This window comes from Oncorhynchus gorbuscha, linkage group LG03 (genome assembly GCF_021184085.1).
Source record: "Oncorhynchus gorbuscha isolate QuinsamMale2020 ecotype Even-year linkage group LG03, OgorEven_v1.0, whole genome shotgun sequence".
NCBI classification, from domain to species: Eukaryota; Metazoa; Chordata; class Actinopteri; order Salmoniformes; family Salmonidae; genus Oncorhynchus; species Oncorhynchus gorbuscha.
Window position 1 is genome coordinate 39,351,657 of NC_060175.1, and position 22,500 is coordinate 39,374,156.

At 48.8% G+C, this 22,500-nt stretch overlaps 1 protein-coding gene across 6 annotated transcripts in view; it reads right to left on the reverse strand.

Annotated features, from left to right (window-relative positions):
* Nucleotides 1–22,500, reverse strand: part of foxp4 (forkhead box P4) — a 205,504-nt gene that overhangs the window by 77,849 nt on the left and 105,155 nt on the right. For all 6 annotated transcript variants that reach the window (XM_046342499.1, XM_046342495.1, XM_046342498.1 and 3 more), the window contains exon 3: nt 8,462–8,551. In XM_046342499.1, coding sequence (XP_046198455.1) covers nt 8,462–8,551 — 90 coding nt within the window. The remainder of the gene's footprint in view (nt 1–8,461; nt 8,552–22,500) is intronic.

The window sequence follows — 22,500 nt, forward strand, 5'->3', positions numbered from 1 at the left end:
CTGTATCATTTATTCAACCCACAGAGCTGGGGAGGTCACTGGTGGCTAAGGGACTGCTGAGGTGGAGGTAAGACAGAGAGGGGGAGAGGGGCTGGGGAGAGGGGAGAGGGGCTGGGGAGAGGGGGAGGGGCTGGGGAGAGGGGGAGAGGGGCTGTGCTGTGGTGGGACTTAAGGCAGGGGAATAGGGGCTGGGGATCTGGGGATTATCGTTGTGGGGGGGGGTCTGTCAGTGGCGTATTTTCACGGTGTACTGAGGCTTGTCCAGCCCAGTGTCCTGGGACCACTCTGACAGGGGCCTGACAAACACACACACACACACACACACACACACACACACACACACACACACACACACACACACACACACACACACACACACACACACACACACACACACACACACACAAACGTGCACACAAACACACACCTCACTTTTACACGGGCCAGCCAAATGGGAAAACCCTTCTGGAGCGGACGGCCTGACACCAGCAAGTCCAAGTGGAAAATCCTCCTCTTTCGTTGCTCCTTCCCTTACTCCCTCTCTACCCCCACTCCTTCCCTTCCTCCCTCTCTACCCCCACTCCTTCCTTTCCTCCCTCTCTACCCCCACTCCTTCCTTTCCTCCCTCTCTACCCCCACTCCTTCCTTTCCTCCCTCTCTACCCCCACTCCTTCCTTTCCTCCCTCTCTACCCCCACTCCTTCCCTTCCTCCCTCTCTACCCCCACTCCTTCCTTTCCTCCCTCTCTACCCCCACTCCTTCCTTTCCTCCCTCTCTACCCCACTCCTTCCTTTCCTCCCTCTCTACCCCCACTCCTTCCTTTCCTCCCTCTGTACCCCCACTCTTTCCTTTCCTCCCTCTCTACCCCCACTCCTTCCTTTCCTCCCTCTCTACCCCCACTCCTTCCTTTCCTCCCTCTCTACCCCCACTCCTTCCTTTCCTCCCTCTCTACCCCCACTCCATCCATCTAACATCCCAGTGCCTCAGAATAAAAATGATGACAAATGTCCAGAGGCACACAACAGACGGGATGACACACACACACACACACACACACACACACACACACACACACACACACACACACACACACACACACACACACACACACACACACACACACACACACACACACACACACACACACACACACACACACACACACACACACACACACACACAGCGAGAGAGAAACACACAGACACGCTCACACTTCGGGCACTTCAGAGGGAAGTGTAAGAGCCGTTATCGACTCGGCTTCATTACTGATTTCACTCGTGTTTCAAATCACAAAATAGTTTCACACTCCACTACCCAGACCCCAACTCTCCCTCTCCATCCCCAACCCCCACCCCTCCCTCATCTACTCCCTTCACTCCACTACCCAGACCCCAACTCTCCCTCTCCATCCCCAACCCCCACCCCTCCCTCATCTACTCCCTTCATCCTCCCTTCACTCCACTACCCAGACCCCAACTCTCCCTCTCCATCCCCAACCCCCTATCCCTCCCTCATCTACTCCCTTCATCCTCCCTTCACTCCACTACCCAGACCCCAACTCTCCCTCATCTACTCCCTTCATCCTCCCTTCACTCCACTACCCAGACCCCAACTCTCCCTCATCTACTCCCTTCATCCTCCCTTCACTCCACTACCCAGACCCCAACTCTCCCTCATCTACTCCCTTCATCCTCCCTTCACTCCACTACCCAGACCCCAACTCTCCCTCATCTACTCCCTTCATCCTCCCTTCACTCCACTACCCAGACCCCAACTCTCCCTCATCTACTCCCTTCATCCTCCCTTCACTCCACTACCCAGACCCCAACTCTCCCTCATCTACTCCCTTCATCCTCCCTTCACTCCACTACCCAGACCCCAACTCTCCCTCATCTACTCCCTTCATCCTCCCTTCACTCTAGCACCAGACCTCAACTCTCCTTCTATATCGCCACATCTCTTCCACTCCCTCAATTCCCATGGGGGACCAGTTTGGCTGTTGCTCTGGATAAGAGTGTCTGTTAAATGACTAAAACGTTATGTGTGTGCTTGTCATCGGCCAGGACTAGGGAGATTTTAGGATAGAAATAAACGGAATGGAGCTTTCCGAGAAGAAAACCTGGTTCAATCTGGTTTCCAACAGACACACTCAGCTTTTATCAGGACAATAACCTAAAACACAAGGCCAAATATACATGGGAGTTGGAGTGGGAACGATGTTTGGGAACGATGGAACGATCTTGCTTACCAAGATGACATTGAATGTTTCTGAGTGGCCTAGTTTTGACTTAAATCAGCATGAAAATGGATGGCAAGACTTGAAAATGGCTGTCTAGCAAGGATCAACAACCAACGTGACAGAGCTTAAAGAATTGTAAAATGAATCATGTGCAAATATTGTACAATCCAGGTGTGCAAATCTCTTATAGTCTTACCCAGAAAGACTCACATCTGTAATCGCTGCCAAAGGTGATTCCAACATGTATTGACTCAGGGGTGTGAATACTTACAGTATGTAAATGAGATATTTCTGTATTTAATTTTCAATACATTTGCAAACATTTCTAAAAAACATGTTTTCACTTGGCCATTAAATGTTTTAATCCATTTTGAACTCTATTTAATCCATTTTGAGGATGTAACAGAACATTGTGGAATAAGTCAAGAGGTAGGAATACTTTCTGAAGGCTCTGTACATCTGAAGGATCAACACATAGTGCTCTTTTATGTAACATCATGATCTGTAAAGGGGCCATAGCCCCCCGTTTGTTCTCTTAGTGCCTGTGCCAGGCCCTCTCCACTGACATAAAGAAGAGAGGGAGGGGAAAGCTAATTAGCATTCATCTAATGTTTATTTTTTCTAATTAAACGACATGAACACAGGACACACCATGGCATTCAATTACACACTACACACCATGCTATTCAATTACACACTACACACCATGGCATTCAATTACACACTACACACCATGCTATTCAATTACACACTACACACCATGCTATTCAATTACACACTACACACCATGCTATTCAATTACACACTACACACCATGCTATTCAATTACACACTACACACCATGCTATTCAATTACACACTACACACCATGCTATTCAATTACACACTACACACCATGCTATTCAATTACACACACACCATTCTATTCAATTACACACACACACCATGCTATTCAATTACACACTACACACCATGCTATTCAATTACACACTACACACCATGCTATTCAATTACACACTACACACCATGCTATTCAATTACACACACAAACCATGCTATTCAATTACACACACACACCATGCTATTCAATTACACACACACACCATGCTATTCAATTACACACACACACCACACACACTACACACCATGCTATTCAATTACACACTACACACCATGCTATTCAATTACACACTACACACCATGCTATTCAATTACACACTACACACCATGCTATTCAATTACACACTACACACCATGCTATTCAATTACACACTACACACCATGCTATTCAATTACACACACACCATGCTATTCAATTACACACACACCATGCTATTCAATTACACACTACACACCATGCTATTCAATTACACACTACACACCATGCTATTCAATTACACACTACACACCATCCTATTCAATTACACACTACACACCATCCTATTCAATTACACACACACACACACACACACCATGCTATTCAATTACACACACACCACTATTCATCATGCTATTCAATTACACACACTATTCAATTACACACTACACACCATCCTATTCAATTACACACACACACCATCCTATTCAACTACACACACACACCATCCTATTCAACTACACACACACACCATCCTATTCAACTACACACACACACCATCCTATTCAACTACACACACACACCATCCTATTCAATTACACACTACACACCATCCTATTCAATTACACAGACACACCATCCTATTCAACTACACACACACACCATTCTATTCAACTACACACACACACCATCCTATTCAATTACACACTACACACCATCCTATTCAATTACACAGACACACCATCCTATTCAACTACACACACACACCATCCTATTCAACTACACACACACACCATCCTATTCAACTACACACACACACCATCCTATTCAACTACACACTACACACCATCCTATTCAATTACACACACACACCATCCTATTCAATTACACACTACACACCATCCTATTCAATTACACAGACACACCATCCTATTCAACTACACACACACACCATCCTATTCAACTACACACACACACCATCCTATTCAATTACAAACACACACCATCCTATTCAATTACAAACACTATACATGGGCTGGAGTCAAATTTGTGTGTGTGGCCAATTAATTAGGGCCGATTTCAAGTTTTCATAGTAATCGGAAATCTGTATTTTTGGACACTGATTTGGCCGATTTGTTTTTGTTTGTTTGTTTTTTTTACACCTTTATTTAACTAGGCAAGTCAGTTAAGAACACATTCTTATTTTCAATAACGGCCTAGGAACAGTGGGTTAACTGCCTGTTCAGGGGTCTGTTCAGGGGCAGGACGACAGATTTTTACCTTGTCAGCTCGGGGGATTCAATCTTGCAACCTTACAGTTAACTAGTCCAACTCTCTAACCACCTGCCTCTCATTGCACTCCACGAGGAGCCTACCTGTTACGTGAATGCAGTAAGAAGCCAAGGTAAGTTGCTAGCTAGCATTAAACTTATCTTATAAAAAACAATCAATCAATCAATCATAATCACTAGTTAACTACACATGGTTGATGATATTACTAGTTTATCTAACGTGTCCTGCGTTGCATATAATCGATGCGGTGCGTATCGTTGCTCCAAGGTGTACCTAACCATAAACATCAATGCCTTTCTTAAAATCAATACACAGAAGTATATATTTTTAAACCTGCATATTTAGCGAGAAGAAATCCAGGTTAGCAGGTAATATTAACCAGGTGAAATTGTGTCATTGCTCTTGTGTTCATTGCACGCAGAGTCAGTGTATATGCAACAGTTTGGGTCGCCTAATTTGCCAGAATGACATAACATTGAAGGTTGCGCAACGTAACAGGAATATTTAGACTTATGAATGCTACCCCTTAGATAAAATTCTGAACGGTTCCGTATTTCACTGAAAGAATCAACTTCTTGTTTTCGAGATGATAGTTTCCGTATTCAACCATATTAATGACAGAAGACTCGTATTTCTGTGTGTTATTATGTTATAACTAAGTCTATGATTTGATAGAGCAGTCTGACTGAGAGGTGGTAGACACCAGCAGGCTTGTAAGCATTCATTCAAACAGCACTTTCGTGCATTTTGCCAGAAGCTCTTCGTTGTGCGTCAAGCATTGCGCTGTTTATGACTTCAAGCCTATCAACTCCTGAGATTAGGCTCATGTAACCGATGTGAAATGGCTAGCTAGTTAGCGGGGTGCGCGCTAATAGTGTTTCAAACGTCACTCGCTCTGAGACTTGGAGTGGTTGTTCCCCTTGCTCTGCATGGATAACGCTTCTTCGAGGGTGGCTGTTGTCATTGTGTTCCTGGTTCAAGCCCAGGGAGGAGCGAGGAGAGGGACGGAAGCTATACTGTTACACTGGCAATACTAAATTGCCTATAAGAACATCCAATAGTCAAAGGTTAATGAAATACAAATGGTATAGAGAGAAATAGTCCTATAATTCCTGTAATAACAAAACCTAAAACTTCTTACCTGGGAATATTGAAGACTCATGTTAAAAGGAACCACCAGCTTTCATATGTTCTCATGTTCTTCTCCAACACTTTGTTTTTGCATTATTTAAACCAAATTGAACATGTTTCATTATTCATTTGAAGCTAAATTGATTTTATTGATGTATTATATCAAGTTAAAATAAGTGTTCATTCAGTATTGTTGTAATTGTCATTATTACAAATAAATAAAAATAATCGGCCGATTAATCGGTATCTTAATCGGCTTTTCTTTGGCCCCCCCAATAATCGTTATCTTTATCGGCGTTGAAAAATCATAATCGGTCGACCTCTTGTACTGTATCAAAAGTGTGTGTGTGACAAGTGTGGTTGGCACAGACTGCATTGTGATGCACATGTGGCAGGTCAGAGAGACGTGGTATATCATGCTATATAATCACCACCTCCTCTGCCAACCCCCTACCCATCCCTCTCTGTGCCTCTACCCATTTAACCATTCATCCTTCCCTTAAAAGAACACAACTAAAATACATACAGGCTATTTCCCCTATAGGCCTACAGTGAACTACTTTAGACCAGAGGCCTTTCGGGAACAGGATTTAATTGAAGACATATTTTCAGTCTGTCCCAAACTTCTTCTATCATTCTAAAATGAAACAAAAGAAAAAAGGTGAGATATGGAGAGAGGAAGGAGAGCAGTGGGAGACACTAGTCTGGCAGAGTACAGGTTTCTCCTGAGGGCTCAAACAAAGAAAGACAAGTGGAACCCTCTCTCTCTCTCCGTCTTCCCCTCCCTCAGAGAGAAAAGAACCATCTAATTATCAAGCTCCAGAAAATGCCATTATTTATTAGGCCTCATTTGCATGTGTGAGCCCCGGCAGGGCCCAACCGTAGCAGCAGCCATTTTGTTCCTGAAGTGAGCAGCTGTGTCACCAGTCGCTCAGTCACTCCTCTGAATTGACTGGATGAAATGTATTTTCCCCCGCAGCACTCACTAACACACCCTCTCATTTATTCTCCTGTTCTGCCATTGCATGATTGCTTCAATTACTCCAGTGTAGCTGCCAAGATATGAAATGATAAAAATGTTCCTTTCAATAAATAAAACATTTAAAAAGCAAGGTGCTCTTGATGGCCAGGTGCTGTTGGCCTTATCGTCACCTGGGAGGAGATAGAGACCCTAGCCAACCACACACACACACACACACAACACACACACACACACACACACACACACACACACACTGGGTGTCTGTATGGTGGACCATGTAGGGAGTTGTAAGTAAATCAGAGGGCTATGAGGGGGTTGGGGTGGTGGTGGGGGGAAGGGGAAAAAGAACACTGACAGCTCACACAGTAGTGATGCCCTGGGGTATAGGCAGGGGGAACTGAGGCGAGTCACGAACAAACAAGACAAGAGAATAAACAACAGAGAAATGGGGCGAAAGGGAGAGAAAGTAAAGGAGCAAGAGACAAACGAGAGAGAATGAGATGGAGAGAATGATAGAGAGACATCATAAATGCCTGGGGGTTGGAGACACAACTCTGTGTGCACGTGAGTGTGTGTTTGAGTGTTTGAGTGTGTGTGTTATGACATTTATCTTATACAGTGAGGTATAAGTTCTGAATAAATACATTTCTGTGGAGCCAATCTGTTATGGAATAATCCTTTATTCCACGCCCATCCTGGTTCAGTTTATTAACTTAACTTGGCCTTTCCTTCTATATTCCTCTTTCTCCCTGTTATTTACCTCTTCACTTCTCTCTGTTCTTCTTTTCTGCAGCAGTAGCAGTGAGTGACAGTGTAGTGTAATTAGTGAGGTTTGGTAATGAACAGAGCACTGCACTAGCGAGAGACCCTAACGAGAGACCCTAACGAGAGACCCTAACGAGAGACCCCGCTGCTCAGCCAGAATGGTCAGCACCTCTGAGCTACACCCCTTCATTCTGACACAATAGAACAGATATGACAAACCCTCCTCCTCCTCTTGCTTGTTTATTGTCATGTATTACTATACACTTTCCAAAGTCGTGTGTGTGTGTGTGTGTGTGTGTGTGTGTGTGTGTGTGTGTGTGTGTGTGTGTGTGTGTGTGTGTGTGTGTGTGTGTGTGTGTGTGTGTGTGTGTGTGTGTGTGTGTGTGTGTGTGTGTGTGTGTGTGTGTGTGTGTGTGTGTGTGTGTGTGTGTGTGCGTGTGTGTGTGTGTGTGTGTGTGTGAGTTGGGATCCTGCACTCTAGCTAACCCCACACTCTCTACTCACTGAGGAATTCAGCTCTGAAAACAGCCCAGTGCCCCATCACTACAAAGACCCCATTCACAGAGAAAGAGAGAGAGAGAGAGGAAGAGAAAGAGAGAAACAGAGAGAGAGAGAGAGAGAGAGAGAGAGAGAGAGAGAGAGAGAGAGAGAGAGAGAGAGAGAGAGAGAGAGAGAGAGAGAGAGAGAGAGAGAGAGAGAGAGACAGAGAGAGAGACAGAGAGAGAGAGCGAGAGAGAGAGAGACAGAGAGAGAAAAGAGGCAAAGTGCATATGGACATTGTATCATTGACGTGGCAATAACTCTGAGACAAGTACACACACATGCACAGGTACACAACACTGTTGACTCCATGAAATGTGTATATTTTAGAGGTCAGAGAGCATCAGAGTGTAAGTGCAAGTGCAAGTGAAAGTCCTCTATGTACTGTATGTGTGTATGTATGTGTGTGTTCTGACCTGCACGGGGCTCTGTTTAACCTCGTTGCTGCTGGGGGAGTTGAGTCCAGAGGCCTGTTGGAGGAGGAACTGTCTGGCTGCCTGGAGGGCCTGTTAGAGAGAGAGAGAGAGAGAGAGAGAGAGAGAGAGAGAGAGAGAGAGAGAGAGAGAGAGAGAGAGAGAGAGAGAGAGAGAGAGAGAGAGAGAGAGAGAGAGAGAGACGGTGAGAGAGACAGAGAGAGAGAGACAGAGACAGAGAGAGAGACAGAGAGAGAGACAGAGAGAGAGACAGAGAGAGAGACAGAGAGAGAGAGAGAGAGAGAGAGAGAGACAGAGAGACAGAGAGAGACAGAGAGAGAGAGAGAGAGAGAGAGAGAGAGAGAGAGAGAGAGAGAGAGAGAGAGAGAGAGAGAGAGAGAGAGAGAGAGAGAGAGAGAGAGAGAGAGAGAGAGAGAGCGAGAGAGACAGAGAGAGAGAGAGTTAAACATTGTGGAGATCTCAGCCTGGAACCTCGGAACCCATTCAACAGATATATACATACACACACTCATAGACACACACACTAATAAACACACACTCACACATGGCAGCCTGCCCACACATACTGTACCATGCCTCAGTGCCCACTCCCTCCTCTAAGCTGCCAGGCCTGATTTCCTCAACACCAGAGAGCCCCACCTGGCTTAACAATGTGTGTGGCATTCCCTCCTTTCCTCTCTGCCTCGTCTATCCCTCCTTCCCTCGATTGGTTGTTCCCTCCCTACCTGCCTGTGTGTTTCCCCTTCTATGACCAATCTCTCCCTTCTTCATTCCCTGTCTCCCACCCTCTTCTGTCAAGAGTGACAAGCGGGCTCTTTACATCCTCTCAGGGTAAAGTGTGTCAGTGAATCTGTGTTTGTGCCAATGTGGTGTGAATCTGTGACCTGGAGCTCTGGCATGCCATTCCTATCTCCTACCCACTCTCTACCTACTTTTCACTCTCATTCCTTCTCATTCTGTGCTCACTATCTCTAAAAACACCAACAAAAAGGAATCTCCCTCTCTCTACCTCCTCCCCTTTTCTCCCTCTCCTTACTTCCCTCTCTACCCTGTGTATGTTTGTGGATACAGACATTATTTGTGGCAGGGTGAGACTTCCCGAGGCCATGTCTCTGTTTGAACACCTGAGAGAAAGATCTGGATCTAGCGTCCAAAACACGGAAAAATGCTTTTCAAAACACACCCACACAGAACCAAGTACACACACACACACACACACACACACACACACACACACACACACACACACACACACACACACACACACACACACACACACACACACACACACACACACACACACACACACACACACACACACACACACACACACACACACACGTACAAACACCATAAATCAGCAGAGCAAGGCGGGGAGGTGAAGGGGGGAGAGAGGTGAGACAGCAGGATGCACATTGGCTTCCTGACACTCTGAAAAGGGGGAAGGTTACTTCGTAAATATTGATCTATGAAAAAATTAGGAGGGGGTGGTGTGGCTGCCCAACCAAACGGACAGAAAACTGCAATGTGGACTGACACACCATGCTTCCCTAAACTGGAAACTATGACTCAATCAGATTTCTGAGAAAACAATCATTTCAACAAGATAAATAGCATCTGTTGTAAAGTATATTCTTATTGATATTACTAATGATCTTCCTAACATCTGTCTTGTGCCTGTAATATCAGGTTGAACAGTGTGAAAAGGCAAAGGGAGAAGGAGAGAGAGAGAGCTCAAGAAAAGAGTGAAAGAGAGAAAAAGGGTGAGAGTGAGAAATAGAGAGAGAGAGAGAGAGAAAGAGGGAGAGAAAAAGCGAGGGACAAAGATATAAAGTGGGTGTGAGAGAGAGAGAGCGAGAGAGCAGACTTACACAGACTGGAGGGGCCCCTGTGTGCAATCACTTTTATGGCCTAAGCAATGAAAACCATCTGCATCAAACACACTTGCTACTTTTGCTGAGACCACAATTAAAACACATACGCACACACTTATGCCACCCACCCACACACACACACACACACACACACACACACACACACACACACACACACACACACACACACACACACACACACACACACACACACACACACACACACACACACACACACACACACACACACACACACACACACGCCTTCATGCTTAAAAAAACAAAAAGACTACCCCTGGAACCTCCTCCCATAGGTTGGTTTGACCTGGGCTTTGGCAGCACACACACAGAAAAATACACACACAAAACACCCGCCCATCTCTTTGGCATGTGGTGTGAATTATTCCTCACACACGCTTTGTATCGGCTTAAGCAGAAGTGTGTGTGTGTGTGTGTGTTAGCCCTAGCAGATATGTCTGGAAACAATGAGGGACAATTTTGTCAAAATTACCATTCTTATTACCACTATATTAAAGAGGCATTTATGGCTTTCACAAACACTACTACCATGCAGAGGTGATGCCTGTCTCCTCTAACTCTCCTCACTCTCTGTGTGTGTGTGTGTGTCCTGCACTAGGTGATGACTGTCTATTCTCATATCCTAAAGTGAGAGCAGTTTGAGTCAAAATAGTACAAAAACAAATTTGGTAAACTTTTATTTTGAACACTGTGATACTGGCAACCCTTCTTTGTTTGATGTAAAATGGGGCAGAATGCAATAGTTCACAACTTAGAAAGGAGCTCACTCTCCGTCCTGGCCGGACACCCATCTTCCTCTTATCCCCTGCCTTTCTCTCTCTGACCCCAGCAAGCACTTGCATTGTAGAATAAACCCCCCTCTCTCTAACCCCTGTGGGTCTTGTGGGGCGCGCTGCACCTTTAAAAAATATGAGGGAGTCCTGAGAGGAAGGCCCAACAACAGAGTCTTTGTGCTGAGCACACACACACACACACACACACACACACACACACACACACACACACACACACACACACACACACACACACACACACACACACACACACACACACACACACACACACACACACACACACACACACACACACACACACACACACACACTCCACTGGTGTCAGACAGGTTTTATTAGAGGAGAGGAGGGAGGGAGGGAGAGAGGGGGGAGGGAGGTCACAGCTCAGCTTGGAGACCTGAGTCTATCGTGTGTGTGTGTTCTTCTGACTTGTCAACGCCTCCCGTTAATCATCGCCCCTGACACAGATTTTAATAACAGTGCATTTTTTAATTCAGCAGGGTCACACACGCAAACACACACCCACACACACACCAGAGGGACGTTTGTTCTCCCCTCTTAACACGCTTCACGAAAATGGCTGACAACTATGTTTCTTTTCTTTGAGTGGGGAGAGAGAGGGGGAGAGAGAGGGGGAGGGAGGATGAGAGAGGGGGAGAAAGGACGAGAGAGAGAGGGGGAGGAGGATGAGAGAGCGGGGAGGAAGGACGAGAGAGGGGGAGGGAGGACGAGAGAGAGGGGAGGGAGGACGAGAGAGAGGGGGACGAAGGACGAGAGAGCGAGAGGGGGAGGAAGGATGAGAGGGGAGGGAGGACAAGAAAGAGGGGAGGGAGGATGAGAGATGGGGAGGAAGGACGAGAGAGAGGGGAGGGAGGACGAGAGAGAGGGGAGGAAGGACGGGAGAGGGGGAGGAGGACGAAAGAAAGGACGAGAGAGAGGGGAGGGAGGACGAGAGAGAGGGTAGGGAGGACGAGAGAGAGGGGGAGGGAGGATGAGAGAGAGGGGGAGGGAGGACGAGAGAGAGGGGGAGGACGAGAAAGAGGGGAGGGAGGATGAGAAATGGGAGAGGAAGGACGAGGGATAGGGGAGGAGGACGAGAGAGAGGTGAGGGAGGACGAAAGATGGGGGAGGGAGGATGAGAGAGAGGGGGAGTGAGGGAGGACGAGAGAAGGAGGGATGAGAGAGAGGGAAGGAGGAGGATGAGAGAGGGGGGACAAGAGAGAGAGGGGAGGATGAGAGAGAGGGGCGGGAGGACGAGAGAGAGGGGGATGAGAGAGGGAGGGGAGGATGAGAGAGGGAGGGGAGGATGAGAGAGGGGGAGGGTGGATGAGATAGAGGAGGAGGGAGGAGGAGAGGGGGGTGAGAGAGAGGGGGAGGGAGGACGAGAGAGAGGGGGAGGGAGATGGGAGGGAGGACGAGACAGAGGGGAGGGAGGACAAAGGGGAGGGGTTAGCTAAAGGGCCCATTAGAAGAAAAGGAGTGAGTGAGTGAGTGAGTGAGTGAGTGAGTGAGTGAGTGAGTGAGTGAGTGAGTGAGTGAGTGAGTGTGTGTGTGTGTGTGTGTGTGTGTGTGTGTGTGTGTGTGTGTGTGTGTGTGTGTGTGTGTGTGTGTGTGTGTGTGTGTGTGTGTGTGCAGGCATGTGTGTGTGTTCGTTCATGCACACAAGTGTGTGTGAGTGTGTGAAAGCACTTCTAAGAGAGTGGATTTCATTCCTCTACCCGTTACTCTCACGTAAGATAACAAATATGCATCAACAAACAGAGCTCGGACAGACCTCTCCATGCATGCCTCTCCCAGGCTTTGTGTGTGTGTGTGTGTGTGTGTGTGTGTGTGTGTGTGTGTGTGTGTGTGTGTGTGTGTGTGTGTGTGTGTGTGTGTGTTTGGCTCAGGTTTCTAAAGCAAACAGGTCTGCTGTGATGAATCTGGTCTCTAATCCGGCTGTGTTTGGGCGAGACGGAGAGAGAGAACGCAGGAGCAGCAGAGAAATATAAACAGAGGCAGGGAGGGAGGGAGAGAGGGAGGCAGGGAGGGAGGGAGAAAGGGAGAGAGGGAGGGATGGAGGGAGGGAGAGGGGGAGGGAGGCAGGGAGGGAGGCAGGGAGAGAGGGAGGGAGGGAGGCAGGGGGAGGCAGGGAGGGAGGGAGGCAAGGAGAGAGGGAGGGAGGCAGGGAGAGAGGGAAGGAGGGAGGAGAGAGAGAGGGAGGGAGGCAGGGAGAGAGGGAGGGAGGCAGGGAGGGAGGCAGGGAGAGAGGGGGGAGGGAGGCAGGGAGGGAGGGAGGCAGGGAGAGAGGGAGGGGGCAGGGAGGGAGGGAGTCAGGCAGGGAGAGAGGGAGGGAGGAGGGAGGGAGGGAGGCAGGCAGGGAGGCAGGGAGGCAGGGAGGGAGGGAGGGAAGGAGGCAGGGGAGGGAGAGAGGCAGGGAGAGAGGGAGGGAGGCAGGGGGAGGGAGGGAGGCAGGGAGGGAGAGAGGGAGGGGGCAGGGAGGGAGGGGAGAGAGAGAGAGGGAGGGAGGGAGGGAGGGAGGGAGGCAGGCAGGCAGGCAGGCAGGCAGGCAGGCAGGCAGGCAGGCAGGCAGGCAGGGCAGGCAGGCAGGGAGGGGGAGGGAGGCAGGGAGGGAGGGAGGGAAGGAGGCAGGGAGGGAGGGAGGCAGGGAGAGAGGGAGGGAGAGAGGGAGGGAGAGAGGGAGAGAGGGAGAGAGGGAGAGAAGAAGGGAGAGAGGGGGGGGGTGGAGGCAGGGAGGGAGGGAGGGAGGCAGGGAGGGAGGTAGGGAGGGAGGGAGGGAGGGAAGGAGGCAGGGAGGGAGGGAGGCAGGGAGAGAGGGAGGGAGAGAGGGAGAGAGGGAGAGAGGAAGGGAGAGAGGGGGGGTGGAGGCAGGGAGGGAGGGAGGGAGGGAGGGAGGGAGGCAGGGAGGGAGGGAGTGAGGGAGGCAGGGAGGGAGGGAGAGATGGAGAGAGAGGGAGGGAGGGAGGCAGGGAGAGAGGGGGAGGGAGGGAGGCAGGGAGGCAGGGAGGGAGGCAGGGAGAGAGGGAGGGAGGCAGGGAGGGAGGGAGGGAGGGAGGCAGGGAGAGAGGGAGGGGGCAGGGAGGGAGGGAGGGAGAGAGGGAGGGAGTCAGGAGGGAGGGCAGGCAGGCAGGCAGGCAGGCAGGCAGGCAGGCAGGCAGGCAGGCAGGCAGGCAGGCAGGGAGGGAGGGAGGGGAGGGAGGGAAGGAGGCAGGGAGGGAGAGAGGGAGAGAGAGAGGGAGGAAGGGAGAGAGGGGGGTGGAGGGAGGCAGGGAGGGAGGCAGGGAGGGAGGGAGGGAGAGAGGGAGTGAGGCAGGGAGGGAGGGAGGGAGTGAGGCAGGGAGGGAGGGAGGCAGGGAGGGAGGGAGAGAGGGAGGGAGGGAGGGAGGGAGGGAGGGAGGGAGGGAGGGAGGGAGGGAGGGAGGGAGGGAGGGAGGGAGAGATGGAGAGAGAGAGGGAGAGAGGGAAGGAGGCAGGGAGAGAGGGGGAGGGAGGGAGGCAGGGAGGGAGGGAGGGAGGCAGGGAGAGAGGGAGGGAGGCAGGGAGGGAGGGAGGGAGGGGGAGGGAGGCAGGGAGGGAGGCAGGGAGGGAGGGAGGGAGGGAGGGAGGGGGAGGCAGGCAGGCAGGCAGGCAGGCAGGCAGGCAGGGAGGCAGGCAGGCAGGCAGGCAGGCAGGCAGGCAGGCAGGGAGGGAGGGAGGGAGGGAGGGAGGGAGGGAGGGAGGGAGGGAGGGAGGGGAGGGAGGGAGGGAGAGACAGGTGGGTACCATATGTTGTAGTAATCCATCAGGACAGACTGAGGTCCATTGTTGAGGGCCAAAACAACCCAGTCTCCCTTGCCCCCACCAGCCCCCCACCCCCATCCATAGAAAAACAGCCCCATGGCTGGGCTGTCATTGGGGTTGTCCGGAGAGAGGAGGGGGAGGGAGACTTCAGACCCACCCTGTCTCCCCCAAAATCCACCCGTCCTCCCCCAGTCCCTCCTTAACTCCCCCGTCTACCCCATCCCACGTCAGTCTACTACCTGGGTTCTCTTGCTCTCTCTGTTTCTCTGTTTACTCAGACTGAGTGCAGGACAGAGAAAAGAAGAGAGAAAAAAGTGAGCTGACATTGAAAAGATGTAACATGAGGCAGCAACCAGTGTGTCAGTCATCCCAGGGGTTTGGCAACATAACCACACCTGGGTTTACGCACACACACACACACACACACACACACACACACACACACACACACACACACACACACACACACACACACACACACACACACACACACACACACACACACACACACACACACACACACACACACACACACACACACACACACACACACACACACAGAGGGAGGGAGGCAGCGGGTTTGATTACTGAGGGGGTGACAGTTAGTGGGATTGCTTTATGACTTTGGGGCATATCTAAGTGAAGGCTTGGTTTCAGCCTCGGTCGCTTCTGATGTATTGCATGCATCACTGTCACTCATCACACAAACTATTCTCTCTCCCTTTCTCTCTCCCTTTCTCTCTCTCCTTCTCTCTCTCCTCTCTCCTTCTCTCTCTCCTTCTCTCCACCACCCAACTCATGAAACATGCACCCAATTCTCACTTTGCGCCAAAATGCCCTTCCTCAACATGAAAGTGGTCAATGTCAGCTTCTATCTCTGTGACTGCAGAGAAGCCTCTGTAAATTAGTCTCGCCAGCTATATAAACGTATAGTAATCACGGTCGAATTACCGACCCCATTGATTTTGTTAGTCACTCTAACTCAGATATCATACTCAAAACTGTAAATACCCCAAAAATGTATTAGGGCCCACAAAAGGCTAGGGCTGCCTCTGACTGCACCACTGAGACCACTCGGGATGAGTTCAGATTTCTGGTGGCCCCCACCCCCATCAAAGTTGCCCATCCCTGGTCTAGACTAAAACAGATACAGCCTAGACGTATACTAAACTAGATCAGCTACATCCCTGTGTAATAATGCTGGGATTCCTTGAATACAGCTGGTCACCAAATGAACCTGGGCATGTCTCTTTGTCTATAGTTAGGGGGTAGGGGAACTGATTGGAGTACTAAGGAGGAATAAGGAAGGATTGGAGGGGGTCAGGGTTTTCTCATCTCTGGGTAAAGGGATAAGGGACACAAGGACTGAGGGGGCGGTTTTGGGAGCAATCTCTCATTAAAGGCTGCTAAACGGGCTAACTTTACTATGACCGCCCTCCTATGCTCTCATTACTCCGGTAAAGCCTGCTAAACGGGCTAACTTTACTATGACCGCCCTCCTATGCTCTCATTACTCCGGTAAAGGCTGCTAAACGGGCTAACTTTACTATGACCGCCCTCCTATGCTCTCATTACTCCGGTAAAGCCTGCTAAACGGGCTAACTTTACTATGACCGCCCTCCTATGCTCTCATTACTCCGGTAAAGGCTGCTAAACGGGCTAACTTTACTATGACCGCCCTCCTATGCTCTCATTACTCCGGCTAAAAGCCTGCTAAACTGCTAAACGGGCTAACTTTACTATGACCGCCCTCCTATGCTCTCATTACTCAGGTAAAGGCTGCTAAATGGGCTAACTTTACTATGACCGCCCTCCTATGCTCTCATTACTCCGGTAAAGGCTGCTAAACGGGCTAACTTTACTATGACCGCCCTCCTATGCTCTCATTACTCCGCCCTCCTATGTAAAGCCTGCTAAACGGGCTAACTTTACTATGACCGCCCTCCTATGCTCTCATTACTCCGGCTAAAGGCCCTCCTGCGGTAAAAACGGGCTAACTTTACTATGACCGCCCTCCTATGCTCTCATTACTCCGGTAAAGCCTGCTAAACGGGCTAACTTTACTATGACCGCCCTCCTATGCTCTCATTACTCCGGTAAAGGCTGCTAAACGGGCTAACTTTACTATGACCGCCCTCCTATGCTCTCATTACTCCGGTAAAGGCTGCTAAACGGCCTAACTTTACTATGACCGCCCTCCTATGCTCTCATTACTCCGGTAAAGGCTGCTAAACGGCCTAACTTTACTATGACCGCCCTCCTATGCTCTCATTACTCCGGTAAAGCCTGCTAAACGGAGGCCAATTTCACAGTGGGTTACACATAAACTCCACTCTGACCAGAGTCCTTAGTTTCTTCATCTCTCTCTTCACCTCTTCCTCTCGTTCTGGTTTTAATTTGTCTCTTCCTGCCTTCTCCTCCAATCCCTGCTTCTCTCTCTCGCACATTTGTGTAGTTATTGCTCAGAACTAGCAGAGGCTAAGCAGACAAAATCTATACCTATATAATAGGTGTACTAAAACTATAGCTCATAGCTTAAAATGGGCAGACTACCCTGAGCTGGAATTATCATGAGCCACCTTCAAAAACACCATCCAGCAGCCGTCCAAATCAGCGATTTAATGTAATGTTTCCATATAGAGGTGCGTTCGAGAGGTTTTAAAACGGCTGCAGCAGGCCTCTCATGGCCCAACCTGCCCATTAAAGAACGCAAAGGCCGTGTTCAGAGCCAACAAAATAAAAAAGTCACAAACTCCAAAAGATCTTCAAAATACGCTGTAATGTTTGAAAACCCTTAGCGTTTTAATATTTTCTTTTTCACATCCTATTTTTCACAAAAGACCTGTTCTGACTCCCGAGACCCTGCCGTGCTCCAGATGTGCGCTCCTCACCTCCAAGTCACACAAAACGTTTCTTGTTCAATGAGGAAACCACAGTGCACAGCGTCCGACTGCTATAGTACTCAAATGTAGAAATTGAATCAAAAGAGCAGAAATATGATCATAAAAATGAGCTGACTGACAAAAAGTGTGTAGTTGTGTAGTCTACCTAGCCTAGGCAGCCAATAATTGCCACTAGATCTGCACTATCATCTAGGATTTATGTGCATTCCCACCACCATTTTGGGATTTTGGAAAATGTAGGATGTTGCACATCGCATTCAGCCAAGGGTGTGCAACATCCTATGTCCAATTTGTAAGTCGCTCTGGATAAGAGCGTCTGCTAAATGACTTAAATGTAAATGTAATGTCAGAAAATCAGAAAATTGTGGTGGAAAATTGTATTTTACTAAGACAGTACACATTTATTTTTAAGGGGGAGGGGCTCGCCAACCTAGTTACCTGATTGGAGGATGCTTTATGTACGCGCCAGTCCACCGGGGACACATAGTGTATTACCGGGAACGCACACCAATCCTAGATGATAGCGCAGGTCAAGAGGCCACTATCAGCTGCCAAGGCTACAGCATACCAGAGAGGACACATCACACCCAGCTGCCTAGGCTACAGCATACCAGAGAGGACACAACACACCCAGCTGCCTAGGCTACTGCATATCAGAGAGGACACAACTCACCAGCTGCCTAGGCTACAGCATACCAGAGAGGACACAACTAACCCAGCTGCCTAGGCTACAGCATACCAGAGAGGACACAACTCACTCAGCTGCCTAGGCTACAGCATACCAGAGAGGACACAACTCACCCAGCTGATTGGGCTACAGCATACCAGAGAGGACACAACTCACCCAGCGGCCTAGGCTACAGCATACCAGAGAGAACACAACTCACCCAGCTGCCTAGGCTACAGCATACCAGAGAGAACACAACACACCCAGCTGATTGGCGTACAGCATATCAGAGAGAACACAACTCACCCAGCTGCCTAGGCTACAGCATACCAGAGAGGACACAACTCACCCAGCTGCCTAGGCTACAGCATACCAGAGAGAACACAACTCACCCAGCTGCCCAGGCTACAGCATACCAGAGAGGACACAACTCACCCAGCTGCCAAGGCTACAGCATACCAGAGAGGACACAACTCACCCAGCTGCCTAGGCTACAGCATACCAGAGAGAACACAACTCACCCAGCTGCCTAGGCTACAGCATACCAGAGAGAACACAACTCACCCAGCTGCCTAGGCTACAGCATACCAGAGAAGACACAACTAACCCAGCTGCCAAGGCTACAGGATACCAGAGAGGACACAACTCACCCAGCTGCCTAGGCTACAGCATACCAGAGAGGACACAACTCACCCAGCTGCCTAGGCTACAGCATACCAGAGAAGACACAACTAACCCAGCTGCCAAGGCTACAGCATACCAGAGAGAACACAACTCACCCAGCTGCCTAGGCTACAGCATACCAGAGAGAACACAACTCACCCAGCTGCCTAGGTTATAGCATACCAGAGAAGACACAACTAACCCAGCTGCCAAGGCTACAGCATACCAGAGAGGACACAACACACCCAGCTGATTGGCGTACAGCATACCAGAGAGGACACAACTCACCCAGCTGCCTAGGCTACAGCATACCAGAGAAGACACAACTAACCCAGCTGCCAAGGCTACAGCATACCAGAGAGGACACAACTCACCCAGCTGCCTAGGCTACAGCATACCAGAGAGGACACAACACACCCAGCTGATTGGCGTACAGCATACCAGAGAGGACACAACTCACCCAGCTGCCTAGGCTACTGCATACCAGAGAGGACACAACACACCCAGCTGATTGGCGTACAGCATACCAGAGAGGACACAACTCACCCAGCTGCCTAGGCTACAGCATACCAGAGAAGACACAACTAACCCAGCTGCCAAGGCTACAGCATACCAGAGAGGACACAACTCACCCAGCTGCCTAGGCTACAGCATACCAGAGAGAACACAACTCACCCAGCTGCCTAGGCTACAGCATACCAGAGAGAACACAACTCACCCAGCTGCCTAGGCTACAGCATACCAGAGAAGACACAACTAACCCAGCTGCCAAGGCTACAGCATACCAGAGAGGACACAACTCACCCAGCTGCCTAGGCTACAGCATACCAGAGAGGACACAACACACCCAGCTGATTGGCGTACAGCATACCAGAGAGGACACAACTCACCCAGCTGCCTAGGCTACTGCATACCAGAGAGGACACAACACACCCAGCTGATTGGCGTACAGCATACCAGAGAGGACACAACTCACCCAGCTGCCTAGGCTACAGCATACCAGAGAAGACACAACTAACCCAGCTGCCAAGGCTACAGCATACCAGAGAGGACACAACTCACCCAGCTGCCTAGGCTACAGCATACCAGAGAGGACACAACACACCCAGCTGATTGGCGTACAGCATACCAGAGAGGACACAACTCACCCAGCTGCCTAGGCTACTGCATACCAGAGAGGACACAACACACCCAGCTGATTGGCGTACAGCATACCAGAGAGGACACAACTCACCCAGCTGCCTAGGCTACAGCATACCAGAGAGGACACAACTCACCCAGCTGATTGGCGTTTCCAAACATCCACATTTGATTTTGATTGTTCAGGTTCACCCAAAAAAATAGTCTTGGGAGTTTTGCTAATTAAAACAGTCAGTGTGTTTGGTCCTTTTTACATGAACAGGGTCATTTCATAAAGGAGATGATTTAGAGAAGCAGGAGAAGCTCTCCAAGAGGTCTAAACCCTTTCAGGGATCAAATCCAAAGCTGCATCATATTTATTGTCTGCAATGCTAATTGATAAATATCAATATGGATATAGTATTATCTCAAAACATTTTCAGAAAAAGAAAATGACAAGTTAACCTTTAACTGCAGTGGCTAAGTCAGGGTCAGTCTTAAACTAAAGTATCCACCTCACACACATGGTTATGGGCTCACAAAAAGAAGAGATCTGTATCATGTCAGATATAGAGTTGAAATGCGTTCAATTATTTGTTTGCATACCAATATCACGCATTATATATATCACAGAAGACTGAACTACAGCAAAACCGTTTGACTTTCGCCCCCTCAAAAAAGAGGTGTATTAATTATGAAATGATGAAACCTATTTGTTTTAAATAGCATCCCTTGTGTGTACGTTCTGTAATACTGTTAACCCTGTGTGGTACAGAAATGGTGTGATGGTATGAAAATCTGGATACCGTCCAACCCTAATTGAGACACACACACACACACACACACACACACACACACACACACACACACACACACACACACACACACACACACACACACACACACACACACACACACACAGGCACACAGGCACACAGGCACACAGGCACACACACAGGCACACACACAGGCACACACACACACAGGGTAGAGAGGGGGAAAAAGAAGGAATGATGGAAATTGAGGGATAGAAGTAGAGGGAGAAAAGGGGAGAGAGAAGGAGAAAAGGGGAGAGAGAGGGAGAAAAGGGGAGAGAGAGGGAGGAAGGGGGAGATAGAGGGAGAAGCCTTTTTGTTGGTGTTTGTAGAGATAGTGAATACTTAGGCAGCACTTGAGGGCAGAAAGAGAAGGAATGAGACACACACACTTACAACTCATTTTAGAGAAGTAATCTCAGATAGATCCAGCTTTAAGAGACCCTGAGTTCTCATCAGCACAGATATGTCAGATACATGTGTTCATCCAAAACATTGAATCGAATCAATTCATTCCCTTAATCAAACTGAATCGTTTCAGAAAAAAACGTATCGTTCCTGTATCGTATCGAGCCAATTCATCTAGAGGCGAATCGAATCGTTCATGAAAGGAGAGATGCACATCTAGAAAATACTATGAAGATGCACATGGAAAGATTAAGAACTGTGGACAAAAAAGGAATGAAGGGAGAGAGGGAAAGATAGAGAGAATTTTGAAAAACTCCCATATCTTTTGGGTGAAATTCCACAGTGTGCCATCACAGCAGCAAGATTTGTGTCCTGTCGCCACGAGAAAAGGGCAACCAGTGAAGAACAAACACCATTGTAAATACAACCCATATTTATGCTTATTCATTTTATCTTGTGTCCTTTAACTATTTGTACATTGTATATATATAATATGACATTTGTAATGTCTTTACTGTTTTTAAACTTCTGTATGTGTAATGTTTACTGTTAATTTTTGTTGTTTTTCACTTTATATATTCAGTATGTATGTTGTCTACCTCACTTGCTTTGGCAATGTTAACACATGTTTCCCATGCCAATAAAGCCCTTGAATTGAATTTAATTGAATTGAGAGAGGAGAGAGGAGCAAGAGAGAGGGAAAAGGGAGAGAGAGAGAGAGAGAGCGAGTGAGGGAAAGAGAGAGAGAAAGAGCGAGAGAGAGAGAGTGAGGGAAAGAGAGAGAGAGAGAGAGAGAGAGAGAGAGAGAAGGGGAAAAGGGGGCAAAGAGAGAGAGAGAAAGAGGGTGTGAGAGAGAGAGAGAGAGAGAGAGAGAGAAAGAGGGTGTGAGAGAGAGAGAGAGAGAGAGAGAGAGAGAGAGAGAGAGAGAGAGAGAGAGAGAGAGAGAGAGAGAGAGAGAG